Source organism: Argiope bruennichi, chromosome 4, assembly GCF_947563725.1.
Source record: "Argiope bruennichi chromosome 4, qqArgBrue1.1, whole genome shotgun sequence".
NCBI lineage: Eukaryota > Metazoa > Arthropoda > Arachnida > Araneae > Araneidae > Argiope > Argiope bruennichi.
In genome coordinates, this window is record NC_079154.1 from 50,640,364 (window position 1) to 50,665,782 (window position 25,419).

Here is a 25,419-nt window from a genome sequence, read left to right on the forward strand (position 1 = left end):
CATGTAATTATGTTAAATATCCATGCACATAAAGATAATTTTCCATGGTTGTTTTTCTTTAAAATTAGAATTATACAAATCAAATTCAAGTTTAAATGCAGGTAGAGTGGACCGGTAAATAATAGCATTTTGTATTAGAATGTGTGGTTGGAAATGGAATAACAATATGTTAAAGAGTGATTCCTGGTTCTTATTCAGTTTCAATTTCAAACTATTAATTTGCTTTTTCAGAGCTCCAACGTTCACAGGTTCCATTCTTGGTTCGGTTCTTCTCATGCAGTTGACAATTTCTAACTATCAATTCGCTTTTTCAGAGCTCCAATGTTTTTTAGCCAATAGGCATTTTTAATGAATGAACATTTAATTTATTTAAACATTACATTTTCATATAATTATGTATCTAGTCAAGTGTCCCGATTTCCCCCTTATTCTGACATAATTATTAACTGTAAATTTAGTTAATAATACATACATAATTTGAATTATGTAAATTATACATAATTTAAATTGTAAATTATATATTTTAAATTTAGTTTTATTATTATTAATTCATTAAAATGCTTCGATTCAATAATTTTAGTTAATTCAGTACATATCATGAGATATGTACTGATCATTAACTAAAAGATTACTTTCTAAAATTCAAGATTTAATTTTCAAAAATAAATATATATAATAATTGATTATGTTGTTGTCAGATATTCAATACATGCATGTATAAAAGCAGAAACATTGCATGTATTTGGATTAAATTAAATAATGAAGAATTAAGTTATGAAATAAAAATGATTAAATGAAATGAAAAATTAAGAAGTTAATCTGTTTCAGAGGAATATTCTAAATTAAAATGTAGTATTATTTCTGAAAAATGTAACAAATCTGTTTCTTGTAAAATGAATTTTGGAAATTATTGAAGTTCTGTAATCAAAATGGAAATACTCTAACCAAAAATATTCATTATTAGTTTTTTTATAATTTTTTAACATAAAATTAGTAATTAAAAGCATTTATTATTAATACAACAAATAACGATTATTATATGACTTAACAAATTTGATATTGCACATATTTATCATTCTGTGCAGGGAATGTGATATATAATTATAAGAATCCAACATTATGAAATATGTTATTATTATTATTATATTATGAAATCATTATTATATTATATTATATTAATCAAGATTATATTATATGATTAATTATAAGAACCATCTATATAATTCAATTATGAAAGGAATATTATAAAATAATAAAACTATATTTTGTCTATATTTATTTAAAATCATAATTAGTTTTAAGAAATTTCTCAAATTTGATTTCATTTTATTCTAGTTGAAATAAATAAAATGTTAATTTTAATAGAGATAATAAAATGCATATCCATATTATTGTTAGTTTTTCAGTTTCTTGTCAGTTTTAGGAAAATATTTCTCTAGTAAAATGATATCTTAATTTTTTTTTACTTATTCTGTAATTTTATATTGGAAGAAACTATTGTGCATCCCATGATGAAATATTTCTTTTCTCAAGTAAACCTGACAATAATTCACTAAATATGAGAATATATGATTACATGTAAAATATTTTTTATTACAATTTGGATAGTAAAACAGACTCTTTTTAGTAGATTTACACATTTTGTCTAGATGGTTAAAAGCTGCACATACAGCATTTTTTACAAATTATACATTTTTTTTTCGTATACAAAATGTATATAAGGGAGACATGAATTCGTGTAATGAAGCATGCTGCTCGAAGAAACAATATAGTTAGTAGATTGTATTGTTAGAAATATTATCTCATAGCACCATTTCTGCACACACTTTTCATAACAAAATGCTTGTTTTGGCCATTTCTACTGATAACTAAATTTGCATTAAATAGAAAATTCACCCTCCATAAGAGATACATTGATTTTATCTTACTTTTAAAAGCATGTTCCTTTTGTGAATATTCAACACAGCGAAATACTGCGAGTTCAAACACTTAGTGACTTTGTTTTCAAACAAAGTTATACAAAAGTGGTATTAAAACTAATGTGGACTAGGGTGCTTCTCAGATACTACTTTTATCCTCAGAATCCTGGGAAATGAATAAAGAAATAGGATTGCATTTTCAATAAAGATTCAGAGGTCTTGACTGCTCTTCATACTTCCCAATGCGTTTTTACAAAACCATGGGCTGCAATAAAATGTTAATGGAATGAATAAAAAAATCACATTAGATTTTTATATATCTCAAGTTGTATCCATTGACATATTAAAGAATTATAAAATGTCTACATCCTTTTCACTTTATAACGAATAAATAATTTATATTATAATCATGCAAGTTAAAAGAAACTTAAAATAATGTTAAAAAATACTTTTAATTGTTGTGCAGTTACAGATTATTTTTTATAACTAAATAACAGCGAACTTTATATATTTTGTTCAGGCTAATTATTCTTATTCTATTACTAGAAGAAATCTAAACTTTAATGGTAATAAATAATAATGACTTCACATACATATTCATTAAATTATATTATATTTCCCAATATCAGTTTCCTTTTAATTCAATAGAGGGTTCAAATGAAGCTTTTGGGTACTTTTTAATCAAAACTTTACTTTGACATTTTTTTCTTTTATACAAATCATTATTTATAATGAAATACAATTTAAAACTTTATTTTGAAAAATTTAAATAGAAAAAAAAATCGATATAATTTTTTTTTATTTCAAGGCACAAGCATTTGAGGCTTTTATTCTACCGTAGAAAACTTATTTTACATTCACAAATTATTTAATCAGGAAAAAAAATGGGCAATTAATTATTTTAAAAAATAACAGAATAGAAAGAAATGATTTAAAAAATGCAAGAATTGATATAATATACAGGAAATATTTATAAATTAAAGAATGTTCAAGTTTTAATACATTCCTTTCATTTGAGCTCAAATAATTTAATTAAATAAATAAAAGAAATTAAATATTTTAAATTTCTTCTTTATCCAATTACTCCAAATATTTCAAACTCACACATATTGAAAAATTTTAAAATCTAACCTTTAAATAACACAATAAGTAAAATATATACAAGAAAGAAAAAGAAAACACAATAAGATTTATTTTAAAATTTCTTACCAATTAATTCAAGAATAGTTGCAATCTATAAATGAAATATAAAGACATTTAAAATAAACTAATACAAATATTTCATCTATTTTGATATAATATGAAACTAAATATAGAATAATTAATAAAAAAATATTTCAAAGTATTTAAGTCTATTTAAATTCCGATTCCTGTTGAATACACACACAAAATACAACAAATCTTTTGCTAATTTTAAAATCTTTGAATTTCCCTCATAATCTGTTTTCTTCACCTTCTAATCATTAATTTTTATCCATTAATTTCCAAATGATCTTTTGCAAATAGCAGAAGATAATATTTAAAGTTTAATCCCAATAAAATTTTAAAATTTTTATTCAAGCATATTTTGAATAGCAATAAAAAAGGAGTAGTACATTAAATCCTACAGTTCTGACTGTATGATTTAAAAAAAAAATGAAAAATGAACTCATACAGATTATTTTCATAATTTTATAGTTAGGATTTTTGATGATGCCTTCATGCTTTGCATTTTAAAAAGAAGAAATAAATGAAAATTGAATTTAATATTAATTAAAACACAAACATAAATAAAATGATTGTGGATAAATTACTTACTATTTTTTATCAATCTCAAAAAAATTCAAAATACCACAAATAAAAAATAAACTTACTGCAACAGGTGATGTTGCTCTTAACACAAAACATCGAAATTCTTCAGCAATAGTGCAAGTAGTATTCCTGCAATATAATATATAATACATTAATTAGTGGTAAGCATAAAAATCAACCTATTAAATATAATGGAGAAGATTATTCATATGGATAATGTCCTCATTAACAGTTGAAGTACAAATGATGTATTTTTATGTTTTCTTCTATCCATTGATAGAAATTTATATAGCATGGTATCTAAAGACTTCAAAGAATTTTCTTCTGTATTTAAAAGTAAATTTTAAATTGTTATAATTTATGCTATAATTTATGTCAAATTACATATATTTTATTTCAATGAGAAGTTTTTAATATATTTAAAAACTAGAATAGAAAATGTTTATAAAAATTACATGCTCGACTCTTTAAAGTCTAAAATTAAAAGGATATTCTTTTAAAATAAATTCCAACATTTATTTTTTTAAATGTTGAATAGAATGCATTAACAAAAATGAAGAAACGTTTTAACAATTTTTCGCTTTTTAAATCAGATTTTTCCTCAAAATGTGTTCAGAAAATAGTGGATATCAGAAAAAGAGCTGAATACCTGAAGAATAATTTACATTATTTTAAAGAAAATTCTGGTATAAGAAAGCGATTATTATGTAGTGCAACTGTATTAACAGTACTATCTTTAATAAAATTATATATTTAATCAAAGCATTAATTTCTTCAATTATAATAGTTGTTGTTTTATGCATGTTCTGCAATAACATTTGTAATTTCTTAAATAATACAGAAATATACTTACCCAAAAATGAATGCAAAAACATCTGGGTAAGTTTTCTTTCTGCCACAAGCAGATATTTCTGAAAAATGCTTGTGAACCAACAACTTAGGTAACACAACAAAAGAGGAAAAAATAAGTTATTATTAACATATAAAATTGCTGGAGTAGCTTAATATACATGTATATACACACACCTAGATGATGGCATTAAATTTTTTCATGCAAATAAAGTATGAGTGAAATTTTTAGTTTATAATTATCATCTTAAAGTGCAAATATCAATAAAATTCTACTTGATTTTTTTTAAACTGAAAAAAATTTTCTATATTTTCTAGTTTTAAATTTATAATTCAGGAATTTTTGCTAATATGGAACCATATATTAAAATTTTAGAGCCGCAAAAATTTTATATATATATATTCTCCCCCACGTTTTTCAGATCAGATATAAACAAATTTCTAGTAAATAACTCAAGTTTCAAATCTATTTAATTCAATCATTTGAAAATAAAAAAAAGAGCAACTTAAATGAGATTCTTAAAGATGATGATCATATATGGAATCTCAGAAAGATATGTATAATCAGAATGAATTCTCAAATTTAATGCCTAATAATTACATATCTTAAAGTTTTAAATATTCAAATGGGATTTAATCAACTAGAAAACAACTTTCTTTTGTTAGTTGATTACAGTGGTTTATCTTTGCTAAGTGGTAATATAATGTAATGTTATAAATATTGTGTAGTGTTAGTTCTATTTATTAACTCTGACATATATTTCATATAGGATTGGAATTTTCAGATATAAAGTAGTTGAGGTGTTAAATTGGTTCATAATTCATATTTTTGTCCTTTTTTTTTAAATTTCTATCAATATAATTATAAAAAGGAAAACACTACATACTGGATTAATATAAAAGTTTCTCATTCTTAGATAAAAACTAAAATGAATTTCTATTTATGGAAATTCACATTTAACAGATATAGTATGTGTCATTTTTCATTTCATGACCTTTCTTTGTCGTTCATTAGCTGTATAATTCCAACTGTGGTGAATAGCATATAAGCCAGTAACAGCGCTTCTACACGGACAGCTGTTTTGGTAAAATCGGATCATTACTGGACTGCTAACCGAAAGGTCCCAGGTTCTATCCTAACGCGTCTCATACCTCTTCACAACCTTTCAGAAATTCTGATACTTTTGGCTGAATAATGAATCCAAATGATATTTTAATACATATAAAAAGTAATTTTTTACTTTCCAAACTATATTCAGATTAAAAAAATAAATTGTATTTGAAAAATACTAGAAAAATATGATGATCAAAACAAATTATAACATTCATGTTTTAAAAAATTTTGTAAGGTGAAAGATTCCTTCTTGTTGTCCAGTTTAATCATTTTTGATATATAGTCTATTTAAATTGCTTTGTTGTAAATAATATATATATTCATAAATCATATTGATTTTCAGATAACAAGAACATTAATTTGGAAAAATTATCTTGTTCTACTCCTAACACAGGTATAGCATAAAATTTTGCACTGATTGATGTTCAGAAGTTAAAAGATTTTCAATTAATATTATTAATGCAATTGTCTATTTTTAATCATCTCTGATTATAAACATTTTCTCGCCTTTACTTTATGTGGCCTTAAATTTAAGAATTTCTCTAATCTCCCAAGTTGATCTATATCAATAATTTTAATTTGGAATCAATATTTTCAATCAAATTTTCAGAACAAGGTAACACTAAGATCGATGTTGCTTTTATGAAATTTTAAGAAAATCTTTTGTACATTTGCCTTTTCCGAAATAAAAAAAAAGCATAATATGTCGAAATTGCTGTTTATTCTTAGCCATTTTAAATTCTTAACAAAATTTAATGATCGATCTCCACCAACTAAGTACTGAAAGTCCTTCCTGGAAATAACCTCAAAACTTTGCATTAGTGAAACAGATAAGGCATAGTTTTTGAGATATAATTCCAATTATCAATAAAAACAGACCAAACATTTGTAACAACCTGATATCTTGTTTGAACTTGATATCAAGCACTATCTTTCAATTGGAAAAGAAGTAGGCATGAAGATGCAGATTCCTTAGAATGAAACAATTTCATTTACAGACAATTTTTAATCCAAAATGTCACAGATTTGAATGAGTGCAGAAATATGCTTATATAACTCAAAGCTCAATAACATAAAACTATACAATAAAAAAACACCTTTTATACCTGTCTACCTTTTATAATCTAGTGAGGTGAAAGATCGAGCATTCTAGAAATTCTCTCCTATTTCAATCAAGCTCCGACGAGCTTCCAGACCATACATTCCCAAACAAACATTTATCACCTGGTCAAAATCACTGCAATAAATATTTATAACTCTAATAAAGTAAGTCATATCATTGACTCTCTGACCTGCCTGAAGGCGCACGGATAATAAAAATGACCAAACCGCCACTACAGCAACACTGGCAGGAACTATGGTTGAGTGCTAAGAGCCATCATTGGCCACGGTATAACCCTACCCAAAGGATGTACGTCCATCATCAATGGGACTAGCCAGACCACCACCTATTTATATACCCTCCAGGGTGATGAGATCCAACCACCATGCCGAAAGCATCTCATCCTCTTTGGGAGGTGCCCCCCCCCCAGGGAGATACTCTAACAAAGTAATATAATCTACATAAACAATATTCAATTTTTACTGTGGGTGATTAAAAACATATAAGATAAAGCAAAGATATCTACAGAATGATTCTAAATAGTTTTTTTTTCTTATATTGCTTCTCCATTAGACTTTGAAACATGAAAAAAAAATATTACCTCTGTTTCATCCTTGTCATACATTTTAATCTCTCGTTCAGTAACATACATTATCACCTCCTACATTAGAAACAGATTATCATCAGTAAAAAAATGAATTACAGAATAAGATAATAAACATAACAATAGATGAACTAATTTATTATTATAAAAATACATGATGCACTTTATTACAAAATTACAACAGATTTTTGAAAATAATACTTAACCACGCTAAAACGAGTTTAATTTCATAATTCTTTTCTATAATTTCGGAAATTAAAAAATCATATTTTACTAGAAAAAATCCCAAATTATTTTTAAAAAAATATTTTATTATCAAGGAAATTTCAAATAAATATTCTTGAAACTAATTATTTAGCAAATGTATGCAATGTGTACTTCAAAATAAAAATTCTACCAATGTATCTTATTTGTTAAACGAGTTCTCTTTTTACAAGCATTACTGTAATAAATTGTAAAAAAAAAAAAAAAAAAAAAAAAAAGTGGAAACTAAATTACTGTAAAACAAGAAAATGAAATAATAAATATTCGAAATTACTTCAGGTTCCCATTTTGCTTCCAGTGCTCTGATGATAGCGTTGTCAACATTTTCAGCTTTTTCATCCTAGAATAAATATAAGTATTAGGAATCTAATAAATAAAGTAAAATGTTTGTTTATTGAAATCATTTAATATTTTATAAAATATTTCAGAAATAACAAGAAAAAAAAAAGGGTTTACAATGAAAGACTTGCATCAAAAAGTTTGTTTGATTAAAACAATAGAATGAAAATTTTATAAACAGCTAATCCTGTGATTTTCACGTTTTTTTACCTACCTAGTATTACATATTATTATTACATTTGTTAAATTATTATTTATTAAATTTATTTTGATCACACAACCTTATAAAAACATTAATTCATTTATATGAAATATTCCTTTATAAGAGAATTCCCTCCTTTCACTTGTATCCACAATTAGTAATTGATTTTCAGTATTCAATTTATGGCAAAAGAGTACACAATCCATGTCTACTTTCTCAAAGATTAAACGAATTCCGTCAAAAAAACATGCAGATTATTTTAAAGTTATCTAAAAAATATTTAAAAAATAAAATACATACAATGTATTTATTATTTATGAAACAAGCTCTTTCCATTTAAAAATCAATAATAATCCAGGGCATTTCTTTTTACTAATAGGCTAGATGTAAATTATAAATATGAATGGAAAAAGTCAAATTGTATTAATGTTTCTTCATCAGACAGTGTGTTCTCACCCTTTGACATGATATAAATAACAGAAGGATGGTAAATGAGTAATTTCTTGAGATGGAAGTCCATGAAAGCCAACCTGATCTCGATTCTGGAGCAGAATAATTCATCAATAAAACTCAGATGCAATTCATGACAAGCTAAATCTTGGAATTCTGAATATGACTAAAACACAAGAAAGTGTCACTTTAACAATTCTTCTAACTTCATCATGGAATCCTTATATGTATATTAACCTATCATTTGAAAAATAAATTCATAAGCTCTTTTCAGTAGAGAGAAGGATTTATTTCAATCTATCGCATCCACATTATTATTATTACAACATATTATTCATGACATTAGCATACTTTTCCTTACAATTCAACACTAATAGTCTTAAATGCAATTGAATAATGAATCTATTTTTATAACATTGATAAAGAATATTCAGAAAATAGATTGGTATTGTTAGGTTCACAAAAACCAATTCATGGGATAATTAGATAATTATTTTCATGACAACGATATCCTTACCTAGAATGTGTTCCTCATTTGATTTTACTGTCTCAAAAATTTGCATCCCTCCTTTCAAGCTTGTAATTATCACTTGCCTTTCTGGAGGATGTGGACATCTATAGCAGAGATCTGCTCAAACATTTCTGTAAACTGTTTTGCTGTACGAGTCCAACAGTTCATTGATACCATTGCTATTAATATCCAAATTTTACCAAATAATAAAATTCAGAATTTCTAACTTATTGTTTCTGGTGTTGCTTACATGCCATTTTTTATGAATACTGGACAATTTTTTTTTTTAAATTTCTGTTATTGTTTTATTTGAATTATGTTATGAAATTGGAAACAGTTGAAGCAAGAACAAATATATAATAGTACTCGACCCCTAGTTAGTTTAAGTCAAAGTAGTGTAACACTCTCTCTATATATAACTATACAGAAATTTCTTGAATATATTTCATTTCTAATTTAGTCTCAGAATCAAATATACTACACAGGGTAACTTAAATCAATAAATACCTCAATTCTGAAAAATAATATTATCAAAATGGGAAAAGTTACAACCTTAGTTAACATGTCAAGAATAATGTCTTGAAATTATAATTATAAATTCAGAAATGTACAACTTATTTGTTACAAGAAATCAGCACATCTACTAAATATATCCAAATTTATATCACTCTCTTTACAGCATCTCCAGTACAAAAAGGTGAATTATATTCTTATTTTGAATTTGTCAAAATGAGCTCCCAAAGGGAGAAAAAACATTTTATCTTTCATACACACACTAAGAATAAAATCATGAAAGTAAAAAAAAAAGATCAGGATTTCTAAAAGATATGTGATAAAGAGTCTGATCATGTTTAGCACTGCTGCAATTTTTCATTAAAAAATACACAGACAAGTGCCTATATTTTTTATAACAACATATCTTGCTAAATATTAGAATGATCTCCTCACAATGATTTGTACAATTATGTCCTTAGTAATTTGGTAATATAAATACAATTTTTCAAATGTGGAGTAGTCTTTTTCAACACTTTGTAGAAGATTTTATTAATGTTGTTTTAGAAAATACATAAGTTTCAATATTCTATTTATCAATAAAATTTGGTATTTTAATTCACAGTTTTTTTAAAAATTGTATAAGACATTAATTGTGAATTTATTATATTTATCACTGAAATAATAATATTTTTCTGTTCTGTACTTACTTGGGAATAATGCTATAACAATATTTTTAAATTGTAGTAAAAATAAATTTTTAAAAAATTCAGCATTCTGCTGTTTACTAACGATTACATTTTTAAATAGAAATATTAATTCCCACAAAAGTTAAAATAATTAAAAAATATATATTTTTTGATAGAATCATAATATAAAATTTACTTACGCTATTTACGCGAAATCGTGCAAGAAGACTTAAGTTGAATTTCAAACTGAAATAACATTAAAAAAAAAAACATTATAAAGTAGAAACTTCTATCATGAAATGAAATAATTATAAAAACATTTCTTTTCACTTAATTTTTTAAATAAAATAAAATACCAAACAAGTTATTAAAAAAATTAAATAAAATCTATTCTTCAGTAATTTTAATAAAAACTTTTATGAAGGAAAATGTCATGTTGGAAATGTTAACATTCTTCTGATATTTGAATTGAAACATAATTATGAAAGATGACAACATAAAAAGTAAATAATAAATTTAAAAGCATCAAAAATAATTAAATTATCTTTAATTTTTAATGGATTTCAATTTCTAACTGAATGAAAATTAACAAGAAATTTGCCAACAGAACACATATTACAACTTTTAATTTTGAAATGATACAAATGAGAATAAAAAGGAATTCAATAACTATATTAAATAAATTGAGTGTAGAATTTTGATAAGTAAAAAAAGTAATAAAAACAATAAATGTTATAAGGAAACTTACCTACCAGTACCTGAGTCAGGAGTAAATATATAATCAGGTTTTTCTTCTTCTTTTTTATTAAATGCTTTTTTCAAATGTAGTTTTTCAAATATTGGTTTTAAAGGTGAATATATGCTACCAACATAAAAGCCCTATAAAGAATTTTTTAAAAAAAATCTTTAAAAAATTACCAAAAAGTTTTACAAAATGACAGTTTACAAGAAAGAACAAATATGTAAAATTGCAAAGATGGTGAAAAACATATAAAGAAAAGAAAATACTTCTTGAACAGGATTTCTTTTGGATAACAAATATCAGTTTCAAATGAAATGATAGGGAAAGAATTTATTCTAAATTTCACAAAACACATCTCATTAACACATCTCATATTCCTCAACATCTCATAAAATGAATGCTAAAAAAATTATGATTAGAATAATTTCTTTTATATGACAAAATAATTTTTCTATGAAGTATTTTAATATATACTTACTAACATATTAATAACTTATATATATTCAACTTTTTATCCAGAATTGAAATCTTAATTATCTAAGTTTTATTATTATATTTTGAGCCTCTTTATTAACTTATTTTAATTCAAGATTCAAAAAATTAAAAATATATTATTATCAAAAAACTATCATGTATAAGAAGAAGAATTATCTATATACATTGAACATCATCTATTTTTATTTCTTCCAAAAAGAAATTATGATTATCAAATATTTTTTTTTTCCTACATCAGTCAATTAACATACAATGAAGGAGATCTAGTCTAATAGTTTTTATTATATTCATCAATAAATAATAATTACAAATAAACTTTTGGAAGGGAATTGGTTCGATTAAAATTCCATAAACAAGATTCACTCAAAATTAATACATGAATATCAATTTCTAACTTCTCACTACAAATCTAATAGTAGTTATGCTCACTGAAGATTAATTTGTAATATATTTAGTTTTGTAAGAAGACTGTATTTTTTTTTCCCTTGTGGCAAATTGGCATGAGCAAAGATAGAACCTGAGACCTTGTGGTTTGCAGCCGAGTAACATGACCACAATACAAAAGCAATTGCTCATGTAGCGTAGCTGTTAACTGGCTTATAAGCTTTCAGCACAGACTCTCCCTCCAGTGAGTTGGAGGTGATCCGAATGATATGGCTGTTGAGTGGTGATGTATTATTTATTAGTTGTTGAGTCTAATGTGCCTATACCCATTTGAGTAGTGCCAAGCGTTATGGCGAGCGTGTGTGGGTGAGTGGTTGCTGCTGCGCCAAGTGAGTCTGACGACTTTGTGTTGCTGCGTCAAGTGAGTCTGATGACTTTTGGGTTGCTATGTCAAGTGAATCTGACGACTTTGGGTTGCTGCGTCAAGTGAATCTGACGACTTTGGTTGCGGGTAGATGGCGCCACAACAGCTGTATGAATGTTGAAGGTTCATCGTCCGAGATCACCAATGTAGCAATTGAATTGAGCGAGGATAGAACCTGGGACCTTGTAGTTTGCAGCCGAGTAACATGACCACAATACAAAAGCAATTACGTGTGTAGCGTAGCTGTAAACTGGCTTATAAGCTTTCACCACACTCTCTAACCTCCTGCATGCATACTGCTTAGTATTTTTTATACAGTACACTCATTGTTTCTTTTCCTTATTAAGTTTTATTTTGGACAGTCATAATCATCAAACCTTCCTGACTACTCTGAAGAAGGTCATCAGAACTTGTGGTAACACTCCAGATATCTGGAATTCACTTATATGGTTCAAAGAGTCTAGAAGAATACTTATTTCAATTCGCAACCACTCTTCATATAATTTGAACATAGGCAATTAAAAATTAATGTAATTCAATTTACATAAATGTTAAGCATTTTATAATATAAAGCATTAACATTTCAAATGCTAACCATCATTTTAGCTAGATAAGCTCTAAAACTGATTAAAAAATAAATTTTATCCATATGAGGATTAAATTGCTTTTTTCCAATAAAATATTGCTATTAAAAATTCCCAAAGTTTATTTTAAATTTTATTTTTACCAAACAGAAATCCAGAATTGAATTGATCTTAATAAAAAACATCTTTGATAAGAAAAAATACTTCATTAACTTGCTTACTTTTACAACTGACAAATAAATGGGTAATCCTCGATATTTGTTAGCTAATGATGAAATGAGTCCTCTGCTGCACCGGTATAAGCTTTGCCCATACAACTCATCTAAGACATCACCTGGTTCAATCTGGTTCTAAAACAATTTAGAAAATTTTAATAAAAATCTAAAAATGCCCGAAATAAAAAAAATCATGGCCATTTTAAGATGGAAAGAATAAATAAAGGTCATTTAATGGATTCATAGAACGTGAAATTCATGCAAAACGAAAATTATAAATCCCACTTAAAATACATATAAAAAATAAAGTGAAAAAAGAATACTTATTTTAAAATACATAATCTCCACAGCAATTATGGCCAATTTTATTTGAAGTATATTTTTTGCACATTGGTATTTTAAGTAAATTCAATACAAAATCAAAAAAATGATTAAAAGAACAATATCTAGTTACTACCGTATATATAATAAAATATAGTAAATTACATTAAATATAGATAAAGTAAAATTTATTAAATATACTCTCACTTTGATTAATAATGTATTTCTACAGCTTTTTATAAATGATAAAAATAAAAATTAACTTACTTCTTCAGCAGCAACACTTCCTTCTTCAACTTTAACAACAATTACTCTTCCTCTTGCATATCTACAAAAAAGGAAAAAAGTTACTTCTTTTCTATTAAGATTATTATAGCTAATTATTGAAAATTATAGGAGCAAAGTTAAATATCAAAAATTATACCAAAAATAATACTATTTATTTACAATTTGTAGATCTATAATTGCTTTTTTTTTGCAATCTTAATGTATTATATAGCAACAAAATATTATTCTAATTGCATACATCAATTAAAATTAATTAGTTTATACTTACACAAATGTAATTCCCATTTCCTTACATGGAACAAATTCAAACTTTTTATAAACCTGCAAAATGAAAAAAGATTTTAACAAAACTGCAAATAGTTATTTCAAGAAATATAGATTATTCTTTAAATTTCTTTCTTAAATAATTAAATTCAATCAACAAATTACTTACTCCTAAATTCCATGTTTCATCTAAGAAGCTGGCATTCTACATGGGGAAAAAAGAAAAAAGTAATTTTAAAAAATTTTTTAACAATTATTTTTTTTTAAATATAAAAATATATGTCTCAATGGAAATAAAAAGGACTCAAGTGATTAAGAAATGTTTGTATTCTTTTATTATATATAAGTTCCAAAAGTCTTTAAAAATAAAGGATTGCTTTGTTTTCTTTGAATATCCAAAATGGAACAGCAATTTCTTTTTTCATTTACAAATTATTACAAGATGCAATACTAAAGTATCTCAATCCCTAAGGTAATTTTTTTAAAAAATTTTCAAGTTTTAAATTAATTATGTATGTCTATGACACACCCTTTTGACCACACATAATTTATTCAACTAAAAAAAATATAAAGCAGAATTTTTTAAAGAATGTCTTCCACACAAATAATTGTTTTTTAAATGAATTAAATAAGTACCAGGTAAATAATTTACATTTCAATAAAAATATATAACAATATAAAATCTATTTAAATACTTTTTTAAAAGTTAATACCATACTATTTAAATTCATGATACAAAAATTTCAAAAATCTTATTTAAAATTTATATAATGCATTTAAATTTAAATATTCACCATAGATCTCTAAGCATACAAAAAAACATGATTTTCTCTGAATTAACGTACCTTAAGTTCCAGTTTAAAATCAATTTTATTCAGTTCATGTAAAAGAGATGAAAGGATCTCTAAAAAAGAGGTACACAAGTGTTAAATTCTGTTTTGACAATTTGATCAATATTATCTGACGTAGAAAAAAAACTTCATAAAAGAATAAAATTAAGAAAAAAAAACTTGCAGAGGTATAGCTGCAAGAAAGCAAAGGAAAGAATGGATGGCTTGGTTACATTGCTTAAGGGTGATAATGAACATTTATTTCACTTTAAATTGTTAATGCATTTATTTCACTATAAAAGGACCAAATATAAAGAAGAGGGTGAAAAAAACGTATATTAAAATGCTGAGATACTATTTACTATGATAACATCTCTTTGAAAAATAGAATAAACTTTAATATATATATATATATATATATATATATATATATATATATATATATATATATATATAGAGAGAGAGAGAGAGAGAGAGAGAGAGAGAAATATAAGCTTTAAAAAATCTCAGAGATCTTTAGAAGGAAAGCACTATACAAACATGAAAAATCATAATATGAGTGAGAAAGGTATATCGTTTCACATCATTTTTCAATATTTACAGATGCTACAAAGTTAAAAATTTCCATATTAAATAAAAAGTGCTAAAATTGATAAAATTTTTACAAAACTAAAATTTTAAGAAAATGTGGATGGATAATTTAAAACAAAATATGGTTGAAACAATAATGGAAAATTTACAAAATATAACAGCAACTTACCACACATTATCTCATTTCCTAAGATTGATGAGCTTGGATCATAGGATGACTAAGAAACACAAAAATTGTAAAAATCATGAATATTTATAATTAAGATTACCATTATAATCATAATAAAATTACAAAAAAAAAGTGCATGTATTCCAAACTATAAAACAAAATTAAATAATACAAGTTTTGCAAATGGTAACAATCATGAAAACGTGACTCTAAGAAATTTGAAGGTGTGACAACATGAAATTAATACTTGAAACATTAATTTAGTTAAATATATATAAACAAAATCTTAATATGTACTCAATATCAGATCATGACATTTTGTAACACTATTTTACAAATTGTATACTTACAAACAAAAATATTTCATCAAACATTAAGAGTTTTAAAATATTTGGCAGTACTTTCTTCACCAAAGCTGTTCTAAGAAACAAACGACCTCTACCAAGGTTTGTATGTACCTAGAATATACATAAAAAGTAGAATAAAAACATTTTTAAATAAAAAAAAAATTGATAAATCTATAAATTAATATGAAATTATTCAACTAAATTATTGTTCTGAAAGGATAATCTTACAAAACCACACAGAATTTTCTTATAATGGAAGTAGTTTAAATCAGTAAAATTCATTTTTAAATATTAATATCAACAATTTCAATAAGTTTATAATATAAGGCTTTTATAGTCTTTAAGGAATAAAAAAGCACTGCAAACCTTTTTACTGTTTTGTACACTTTCAATGGCTTCTACGAGTGCATATGGCATCCTGTGAAGGAAGAACAATATTTGAAAAATTTTAATAAGTTACAAAACTGCTAATTTATTCACATGTATGATAATCAGTTTTTTTCCCCATGAACTTATTTAGTATCATCTTATTTTCAAAAATATTTTTATATTTATTAATATAAAATAGAAATCAAATTAAAAAACATACAGTTAAATATTTTTAAGGCAAAAACACAATTTAAAAAACTAGATGGATTAAAATTTTTAATATAACAAATTGAAATTTCAGAAATATAAAATAATCAAGTACCTATATTTATCTCGCTGCTCATATAAGAACTGAACCCAAAACCAATAATCTTTCCTCATTAAACCAAAAGGGGTATTCAGTTTTGCTGCAAGAAGAAAAATGAATAAGCGAGACTGAAACAATATTAAGAAAACTAACAGTTTTTCAGACATTTCATACAGAAAAATATTCAATTCTCATTAGAATATAGTATTAATGAAATTAAACAGGTTTAAACATTTTCAAGATTACAAAAAAAGGTATGGTTTAAAAAAAATGTCTATAAACAAATTTGATATGAGATTGGAAGGAAACTTATTCCTCAACAAATACATGAAACAGCTTCTTATTCAAATTACCTTTACATTCTCTGTTCATTAGTATTCTAATTTTCATTCTCTGTTTCATAACAAATAATTAAACTTTAAAATAAAGCTCTGTAAACAAAAATTAATATAAAATATTAGAAATCAAAATTTGCATATTTTTAAAGTTTAACAGCAGTAAAAATACTCATTAAATATGATAAATGACATAACTTTATATTATGTTTCTCACCAATTATATGATATTCATTGCTGCATGTAGCATACATTTGACAGATGCTGATCAAACAGAAAACAATGAGTCAAAGCTTATGTTAGATGAGAGTTACAACCAATAAAAAAACTCAAAAATTGTATTTAAGTGAATATTGATTAATAGATATATACAGTAAAGCACTGTTTATATAGCTTTCAAGGGATTGACTTAAACTGATGTTTCATTAAAAGACATACATTAAAAAATTTTAAAAAACAATTTTGATTATTACAAATTTAATGCTATTATTGAAAATTCACATTAATTTTTATAAAATCTAATTTTTTAACAATACTCAAATTTTAAAATTAAAGTGTCAAATCATACAATTACAGTATAACTTAAATATCAATAATACATATTTTATTTTATATCATTTATGTTATTTTATATAAGTATTTAATTATAAAAACTGTTAATTATCATCTAACATACTGATTACTTGTGAGTATTAAATACAGCAAATTAACATAATTTCATTTTATTATGACTAACCAAACAAATTTGAAGCCTTTCAAAGAATTTCCCAATGTCTTCAGAGAAAGGCAGAGAGAAGGTAGAAATTCTAAAGTCATGATATCAATAACACAGAGTACATACTCCTTGAAAGTGATGTCTCTTTCAGGAGATTTAAGTTCTTTTCAATACCCAAAACTAAATATAACTAAGATTTTATGTCCTTTGCATTATGTAAACAAATGCTTTAATATTACAATAATTATAAATTCTGAGCTGTAATGAAATAAAGTTTATAAATGGGAAGTGTAACTTTATAGTTTTTAAAATAAGCAGACAAACTTTTACATTAAAATAATATTTTTTTGCATTTAATAAAATAATTATTTAAAAATTTAATTAAGATAAATAATTTACTTTTCAATCCAGCTTGGAATATTTCTTCCAAGGTATGGCATAATGGTAGCATAGTTGGATGATGGTCACGAACCTCAGTCTGAGCATCTTTACGTAACTCGTAAACATGACCTAGAATTCAATAAAAGAAATCAAATGAAAAAAAGAAAAGTAAAACTAGATATGAATTTTTTGTATTAGAAAATAACTTTTGTTTAAGGATTTTAAAATGTGTTTTAATCAAGTAACCTTTCACTCATTATAAACTTTGTTTTGCTTTTTCCTGTACACACATGTATATATGGCATTAGAAAAATATTAAAACTTTAAATGAAATACATGATAAACAATTTCAAGGTAGCTTTAGATTAAAGGCCAGATAAAATTTGAAACACCTATTTAAAATGAGAATTTTAAGGAGAAAAAAAAAAGAGTATGCTAACCCACTTAAAAAAATATTAGAAAATAAAAACTGTCTTCCTTTTTGGCTGGTTTTACTGATATATCTGCTCTTATCTTCCCCTATGACCAATAAATATATCCATCACACAAGACTAGATAGGAGAGCAAAATTATGAATAAGGTTATTAAAGAAGAATTGGATAATTTTGTGGAACAGGGTAAATGGTCTCACACCAACTGGTTACAGATTCTTTGCTCATGCCTTCAGACACTAAACTGCAGTCTGTTACCATATCACCATTGAACAATGCAGTACTGACAAGATTAATGTGTTTGATAGCTATTAAAACACTATCTAGTTAAATCATTGACTAATTCATCAGGGGTTCTTAATTCAGGGTCTTCTTAAGAGACACCTGACTCCTCCCTCAACTCTATTGACATGATATGTTCAAAATAATCCTATACCATCATCATCATTCTTCATAGTATAAGGCAGTGGGGGAACAACACACACACTATACCCTTTTCATATAGAAAGACTTAACAATTTAAACAAACTCTTTCATGGCATGAAAAAGATCAGAAAATATCTAATTGTTCTTCACATCAAAAACTTGCCATTCATATTTTGAAAGGATGACTAATACATAAAAATCATAAATGGAAGAAAATAGGGGCTGTGCCAGTTTGTTTTGTGCATGAAGTAAATTTATTATTATCAAAATGAATTTCTAAATTAAAAATATATATTCTATTGAAATTTGGAAAACTGCCTTTCTTCTTTCTACAAATCCTTCAAACTATTTGTGATATTGACTATTTGACAATTGTGAAATAACAACTTTATTGATGTTTAATAAACATCAATAAATACACTCATTTATTTGAAAACTGAGTTTCATTTTAAGTCAGGATGAAAACCTACAAAATAATACTACAGTTTCATCTAATAGAATATTACATATCCATTCTATCCATTTATACTACTTGAAAAAATAAAACACAAGTATTCTATACATCATAAAAAATACATCCTTGAATACCATTTATACTTAGAAGTAGGAATGCAGATTGTTCAATAATGATTGATTGTAAATTTATAAAAATAACAACCAATATTTGTACTTCAAATTTCGATGGCTCTTCACAAAATATATATGGTCTTTGTAAATTTCACCACTGCTTCTGACGGTGAAAAATGTTTAGTCTGGAGGTATTTCTTCAAATCTGTGAAAAGGAAAAATCACTCTATGCTAAATCAGGGCAACAAGGAGGATGGGAATAAATGCGAAGTCAATTTTTGAAAGATAATGACAAGAAGTTTCAGAAACCCACCATCCAAAGCATAACCAATGTGCAGGTTTTCTGTACACATCACATGAGTGGCATCCAATTAAATGTTCAGTTTTTCTAATATAGTTCTTCATGTGATTTCACTACCTTCCCTCAATATCATAACAGTTACATTGATGTTTAGTTTCATTTGATCATTTATTGGAACATGATTTGCCTCTTTTGTAATCAATTATCTTTTCTTTTTTAAACACTTTAAAACAACTTTTAGTTGTGTTATAGGGTAAGACAGCAACAAATTTTTTAAGACAAAGCAAAATTTCGATGCATTTGTTGCATGTCACATCTATTTTTAACAGTGTCAAAAGTGAAAAAAATGCATATGCGGTGGGCTAATTAAGGCCTCAGAAGTGAAGTCACAACCATGAAATACTATTGCAATATGTGAAATAATAATTTAATTTTTCTTGATTTTTTAAAAAATAATCCTTAAAAAAATATGATCATCTTCAATAAACACTTCTTGTATTTCTTATGAGCATTGTTCTAATATTTCCTAAAGAAACTTTTTTTCCAGTATTACTTAAATATGAAGAATTTTAATTTAATATATTTAGCAAAATTTAGATCAGTAACATGGCATAAGTTTAAAATATAGGTTATACAGTTTACATGTGAAATGAGAGAGGTTCCAATACAGGCAGAAAATGAGAAATTAGAAAATTTACTTTTATTTTTTAATGACATTTCATGCAATGATACTTGATTTCATTAAAAAGATTCATATATGTAATAAAGAAAAAAGATGTAAAGTTATTAAAATATCCCATTTTTTAATGTTTATCACAATTTGACACGTTAAAAATACTTTTTTAAGGAAGTCATGAACATCAAGTTCTACATAAGACTTTAATTGAAATTAAATACAAGTAACATATTTGGAGAACCGCTGGTAGCTAAAAGTAATGTGCAACAGAAACTTTTTTCCCTTCATTTTCAAAAATGGAAAAAAAAAAAAAAAATTAGAGATCAAATATTTGACTGAAAATTGCAATTCAAATTTCACTACACCAATGAAAATTATCATTGAAAAGTATGCAAAAAATATTTTTTAGAAAATTATCAAAATTCTGGGAATGTTGCAAGGCACCTGAATTAGTATTATTAAAAAATGTCGTAAAAAAGATTTTTATTCTATCTTTTTTTGGAAGTTGTTATGGAAAAATGCTAACATTATATACTCAAGTCAAAGGAAAAACACTGAAGCTAAATCTCTTACTAAGGATATGCACTCAAAAGAAAGCCAAAGCTCATGTAATTAAATAAATTTTTAAAAATTATATATAACATTTTCAGCATGAAAAATATTTACATTAAAACAATATAATATCCATACTTTAATTATTTGGAAATGCATCAGACACAAGAACACTGAAGCTCTTTTATTTCTTGAAAAAGAAATATATTTATCAGAGGACCAAACCTGAGATCTAGAAGCTGTTAGGTACTTTGTGAGTTGAATCATTGGTATGAGTTTTTACATTTCAATTTACACCAAATGTGATAGTAGCTATAATGATGCCCTTCAGGTTATCAGTTCAATAATTTATAAAGAGCAGAAGTGACAGTGATAGTTTCCAATTATAAAAAATTAACTATATAATACCTTGTCACAATTTTTTTATATATATAATTTTTAAGCAAATTTTGATTTTAAAAAATTATTAAGCAGCAACTATTTAAGAATTTCATTTTCCAAAAGTAGTTTTTAAAAAAAATTTTATGAACAGCATTAAAAAAATTATAAAAATTACATTTTAATTTGTTTTTCTAGACTAGTTGAAATATTTAGAGAAAAACTAACACTTTTATATACTAAAATAAAACTTGATAAATATTTAGGAATATATTAATTATTTCACTGTAATTTTTTTTTATTTGCTTATCTCCCTATTATGAGCATGTTTTAAAAATTAAGAGGTTTTTTCTTAGAAATTATAGACTATTTTAATAAATTTTCTGTTAATATTCTTTAAGGTGAATTTGGTTGAGAATCCTGATTTCAGTTGTAATTGATAATTTCATATTCTATACTAAAAAAATATTCTTACTGTACAAAAACGTTTTGCCATATTTTTCAATATATACTATCATCATTAATAGAACCATAATTAAGTAATATTTAATGTAATTTTAATTCTTTTCTAGGTATTCATTCTTATAAAACAAAATCTACATGGGTATATGTCTGATTTGTATTTAAAATGTATAAATATAAATAAATTGTCTTTTAGATTTTTATAAGTTCTTTCATTCGATCTAGAGGTTTGCATTTTAAAATTATAAAATAATGCTCTTAAGTTATATATAGAGTAGAAAATAAAATCAAAATAAATAAATTTTCTATTATGGAAGTTTTAGAACCTAAAGTAAAAATAATAATAATAGAGTCATGCAACCTGTTGTAGAATTAGGTAGGAACAATGAAACCTATTTTATATATATATATATATTATTAATATAAAAAATTATAAACATAATGAATTATTAAATCATTAGTTTAAATGCACTCATTCAGGATATTTTATTTAGATTTCCTTATTAATTTATGCAAGTTTTTCTTCAGACATATTTATAAAATTTCATGAAACATATAAGATATTATTGACGTTTAAGTTAAACCCATTAATAACTTAAGCGTATTGCTTCTCAATTTATTTAAAAAAAGGACAGTTATTCGCAAGGATTCACTTATTTAAACAGTATCCAGGTCCTTGTTGTTAATTATACAGAAAAGTAAAATTCTTAATATAATTTTCATATTTTCTCTATCATAATAAATAGAAAATAATAAATATCATAATAAATAGAAAACATTTATGTAAAGCAAATCATTACTTCTTTGAGAATTTCCTAAAAAGAATACTTAAAACTAACAACAATAATTATATTCTTAAAAAGGTTTCAATAAAGTCCTTAATTTTCAAACAAGTTTTAAGTACTTCCTTGTTAAACTTTGATCATTGGTTTAACTTTTTACCTCTCTGATGTTATATGTAACATGAAAGATATATATATAATACTGTATACATCAAAGTATTGTTCATAGAGGTGAACAATGAATGACTATAAGAAAAAAAAGTATTTTTAAGAAAATACTGGACTGAAATGATAATTAGTGACTCGACTCAGGAGAGAAACATCTTTCTTCACTTTAAAATAGTTATATTTGCACAATTTAAACGATTTGATATTAAAAATTATAAATATTTAATATAATTTCACCTATAGTGCATCAATATTATTTTCGTTAATACAGTGAAAAGTGTCCTTGAATAAATAAAAAAAAGGAATTCACATTGAACACAGAAATATATTTGCAATCAACACAGCTCATACATAATTCATCATGTACACAAATATTGATTTATGAAATTGGAGCACTCTACTTAATTTAGATCGCATATTCAATCAAATACAAATAAAAAATTTAAAAAAAAATCTGTACTTAGTCATAAATTCTGGTATTGAACTTATATATTCTTAATTAGTAAAAAAATGTAGAATAAATTTCAACAAATATAATATATATTTTTCTAATTTTTAAAAAGTACAGATTTTTAAAAAATACTAGTTTCTTTTAAAAATTGCTTTAAATTTTCAAATCCAATAGAAGCATTCAAGAAATATACATATCTGCAAATGGAAAAGAAAGTACCTTTTAATTGCTTTAACAATGGATGACTAACAGACATGTTGAAGCTTCTCGAAATTATCAAATTATATATTTCCTACAACATTATTCAATCCAACAACTTAATTTTTTAGCTTCATATCATAACTAACAAATATCAAAACAAACGCACGGCTGTCTGCTATCTATTAAACCGGATATATTCCGCATATTGTCGCCAAACTTCCGGTTATGTTTTCTCGCCCTCTAATTATTTTTTTTACTATTTAAAATTTTTTACAAATGTTAAGGAAAAAACTAATACGTATTATTAAAAATCTGTATTAAAGAATTGCTTTCACGTTATTTTATTCTTATATCAGCATTTGACTTTTTCCTCCCTGGTCTGAGAAAATACTTCAACTTCGTATTCGAATACAGGTGGTTTTCCTTTCTATACTCTGTTTCACCCTAACTTGGCAGTAGTGTATATTCTAGGCATGCCGAATTGCCGTCGTTGTCAGGGGACTGGGTTACTTTAAAGTACAAAGTTACTAGAAATGCAGATCGCTGGCGAAACTTCATCTCGCAGATTTTTCGCCAAATAGTAAATATTTATTTACTTTATTATATTATTACTTTATCGGAGAATTAATTGTTTCCTTATTTTTTTCAATATTATTGATACATTATTTTAATGAATCATTAAAGTTATTTCATATCGTTTCTCAAAAGAAAGCACTAAATCCTTCAATATTCTGTAAAGCGTAGTTCAGCTAATGTTTTTCGAAAAGATATCTGTATCATCGTTCACATCTTTTAAAACTTTATTTAATGTTGGGATCTCATTTCTACGAAAAAATGCATGGATTTTTCGTCAAATACAGGATAATGTAAAATCATCATATTTTATAAGACCTGAATGTTTGCCTACTGAGCCTGGGCGCTTTTTTTCAGGAGTACTTAAAGGACTGGATCCTTTATTTCTTTTTTTCAAAAGGAAAACTGTTCATTGCGAAACACCTGTAAGATGCGAAACTTTATCGACTATTTGATTGATAGAATCTTGAGGGTTTTCTCGAAGTCGAGAATAAACATTTATGTTTCTGCATGCTGCACTTTTTGTTGATTTCACTCGTCTTGAAGGTGTGGACAGCGTAGTCGGTGATAACACTTTCTCTTTTTCAGATATTTTAGAAGTGAATAGAAATGACGAATCGAATAAATATTCAACAATCAAAACTAATAACTACTAATGTGATTAATAGTATCAAAAATATCAGCTGGTAAAAAAGCGTGAATAAAAAAGTACGAAAGATGATAATGGTTGCGAACTGAATGAAGCTGAGTTGGCGGAGACGTAAAAGAAAAGCGCGCCAAATATTTGACCTTGAAGACCGGTTCTAGCCAAAGTGGAATTCATTATGTCAATCTTTTAGTTTTATTCGTTCGCTTTATTTACAAAATTCTTAACAGATAAGCACTTCTAATTTGAGAATAATTTTAAATACATACTGATAAAAAGGATTTCTGTAATGAATGATATTATTTGATAAATTTCTGCGCATTTTAACTATTTTAAAGTCGGAATTGATGGGGAACTTTTTCCCAACGCGGAGCGTCACATTCTCTACCTTTTACAATACTGCCAAGTTAGGGTGAAACAGAGTATAACAAGCTTATTGGATAGCTTTTCGTCTCAACATTTTTCATATTTTTCAGCTTTATCGACAGGTTTTCTGCTTCATAAAACTGCATGAAAGGATGGATATTCTCTTTCTTTAGGATTTCGGACATCTGAGAACAACAGCTCACTAACCTATTATGATGGATTTGTCTCAGCCTCTGAAACTGCGGTCTATTTCAGCCAAAATTTCGTCTATGATTGCGATAATCATCTTGCAAAAATGTAAATAATGCATATATTGCATATCAGAAACATGTTTACAAAGGAAGAATTAGCT

General features: G+C 25.3%; 1 protein-coding gene across 1 annotated transcript; it reads right to left on the minus strand.

Annotated features, from left to right (window-relative positions):
- Positions 1 to 1,299: 1,299 nt before the first annotated feature.
- On the minus strand, positions 1,300 to 23,696 carry LOC129967071 (uncharacterized). The gene is made up of 19 exons (XM_056081733.1): positions 23,501 to 23,696; positions 18,106 to 18,216; positions 16,672 to 16,756; positions 16,347 to 16,398; positions 15,984 to 16,091; positions 15,634 to 15,682; positions 14,889 to 14,947; positions 14,213 to 14,248; positions 14,048 to 14,100; positions 13,759 to 13,819; positions 13,177 to 13,305; positions 11,075 to 11,205; positions 10,527 to 10,572; positions 7,918 to 7,983; positions 7,377 to 7,436; positions 4,564 to 4,646; positions 3,773 to 3,839; positions 3,129 to 3,153; positions 1,300 to 2,184 (listed from the first exon to the last, which is right to left on the minus strand). Exons 1-19 carry the CDS (start codon positions 23,535 to 23,537, stop codon positions 2,150 to 2,152), a joined length of 1,293 nt encoding a protein of 430 aa, XP_055937708.1. The 5' UTR covers positions 23,538 to 23,696; the 3' UTR covers positions 1,300 to 2,149.
- Positions 23,697 to 25,419: the final 1,723 nt, after the last annotated feature.

Bases quoted from the DNA above. Each gene is read 5' to 3' on its own strand.
- LOC129967071 (XM_056081733.1), bottom strand. From the start codon at position 23,537: ATGTCTGTTAGTCATCCATTGTTAAAGCAATTAAAAG. The intron at 16,092-16,346 runs GTTTGCAGTGCT...TGTATATTCTAG, and splicing joins GTGTACAAAACAGTAAAAAG to GTACATACAAACCTTGGTAG. The intron at 4,647-7,376 runs GTAATATTTTTT...GTGTTACCTAAG, and splicing joins ATGACAAGGATGAAACAGAG to TTGTTGGTTCACAAGCATTT.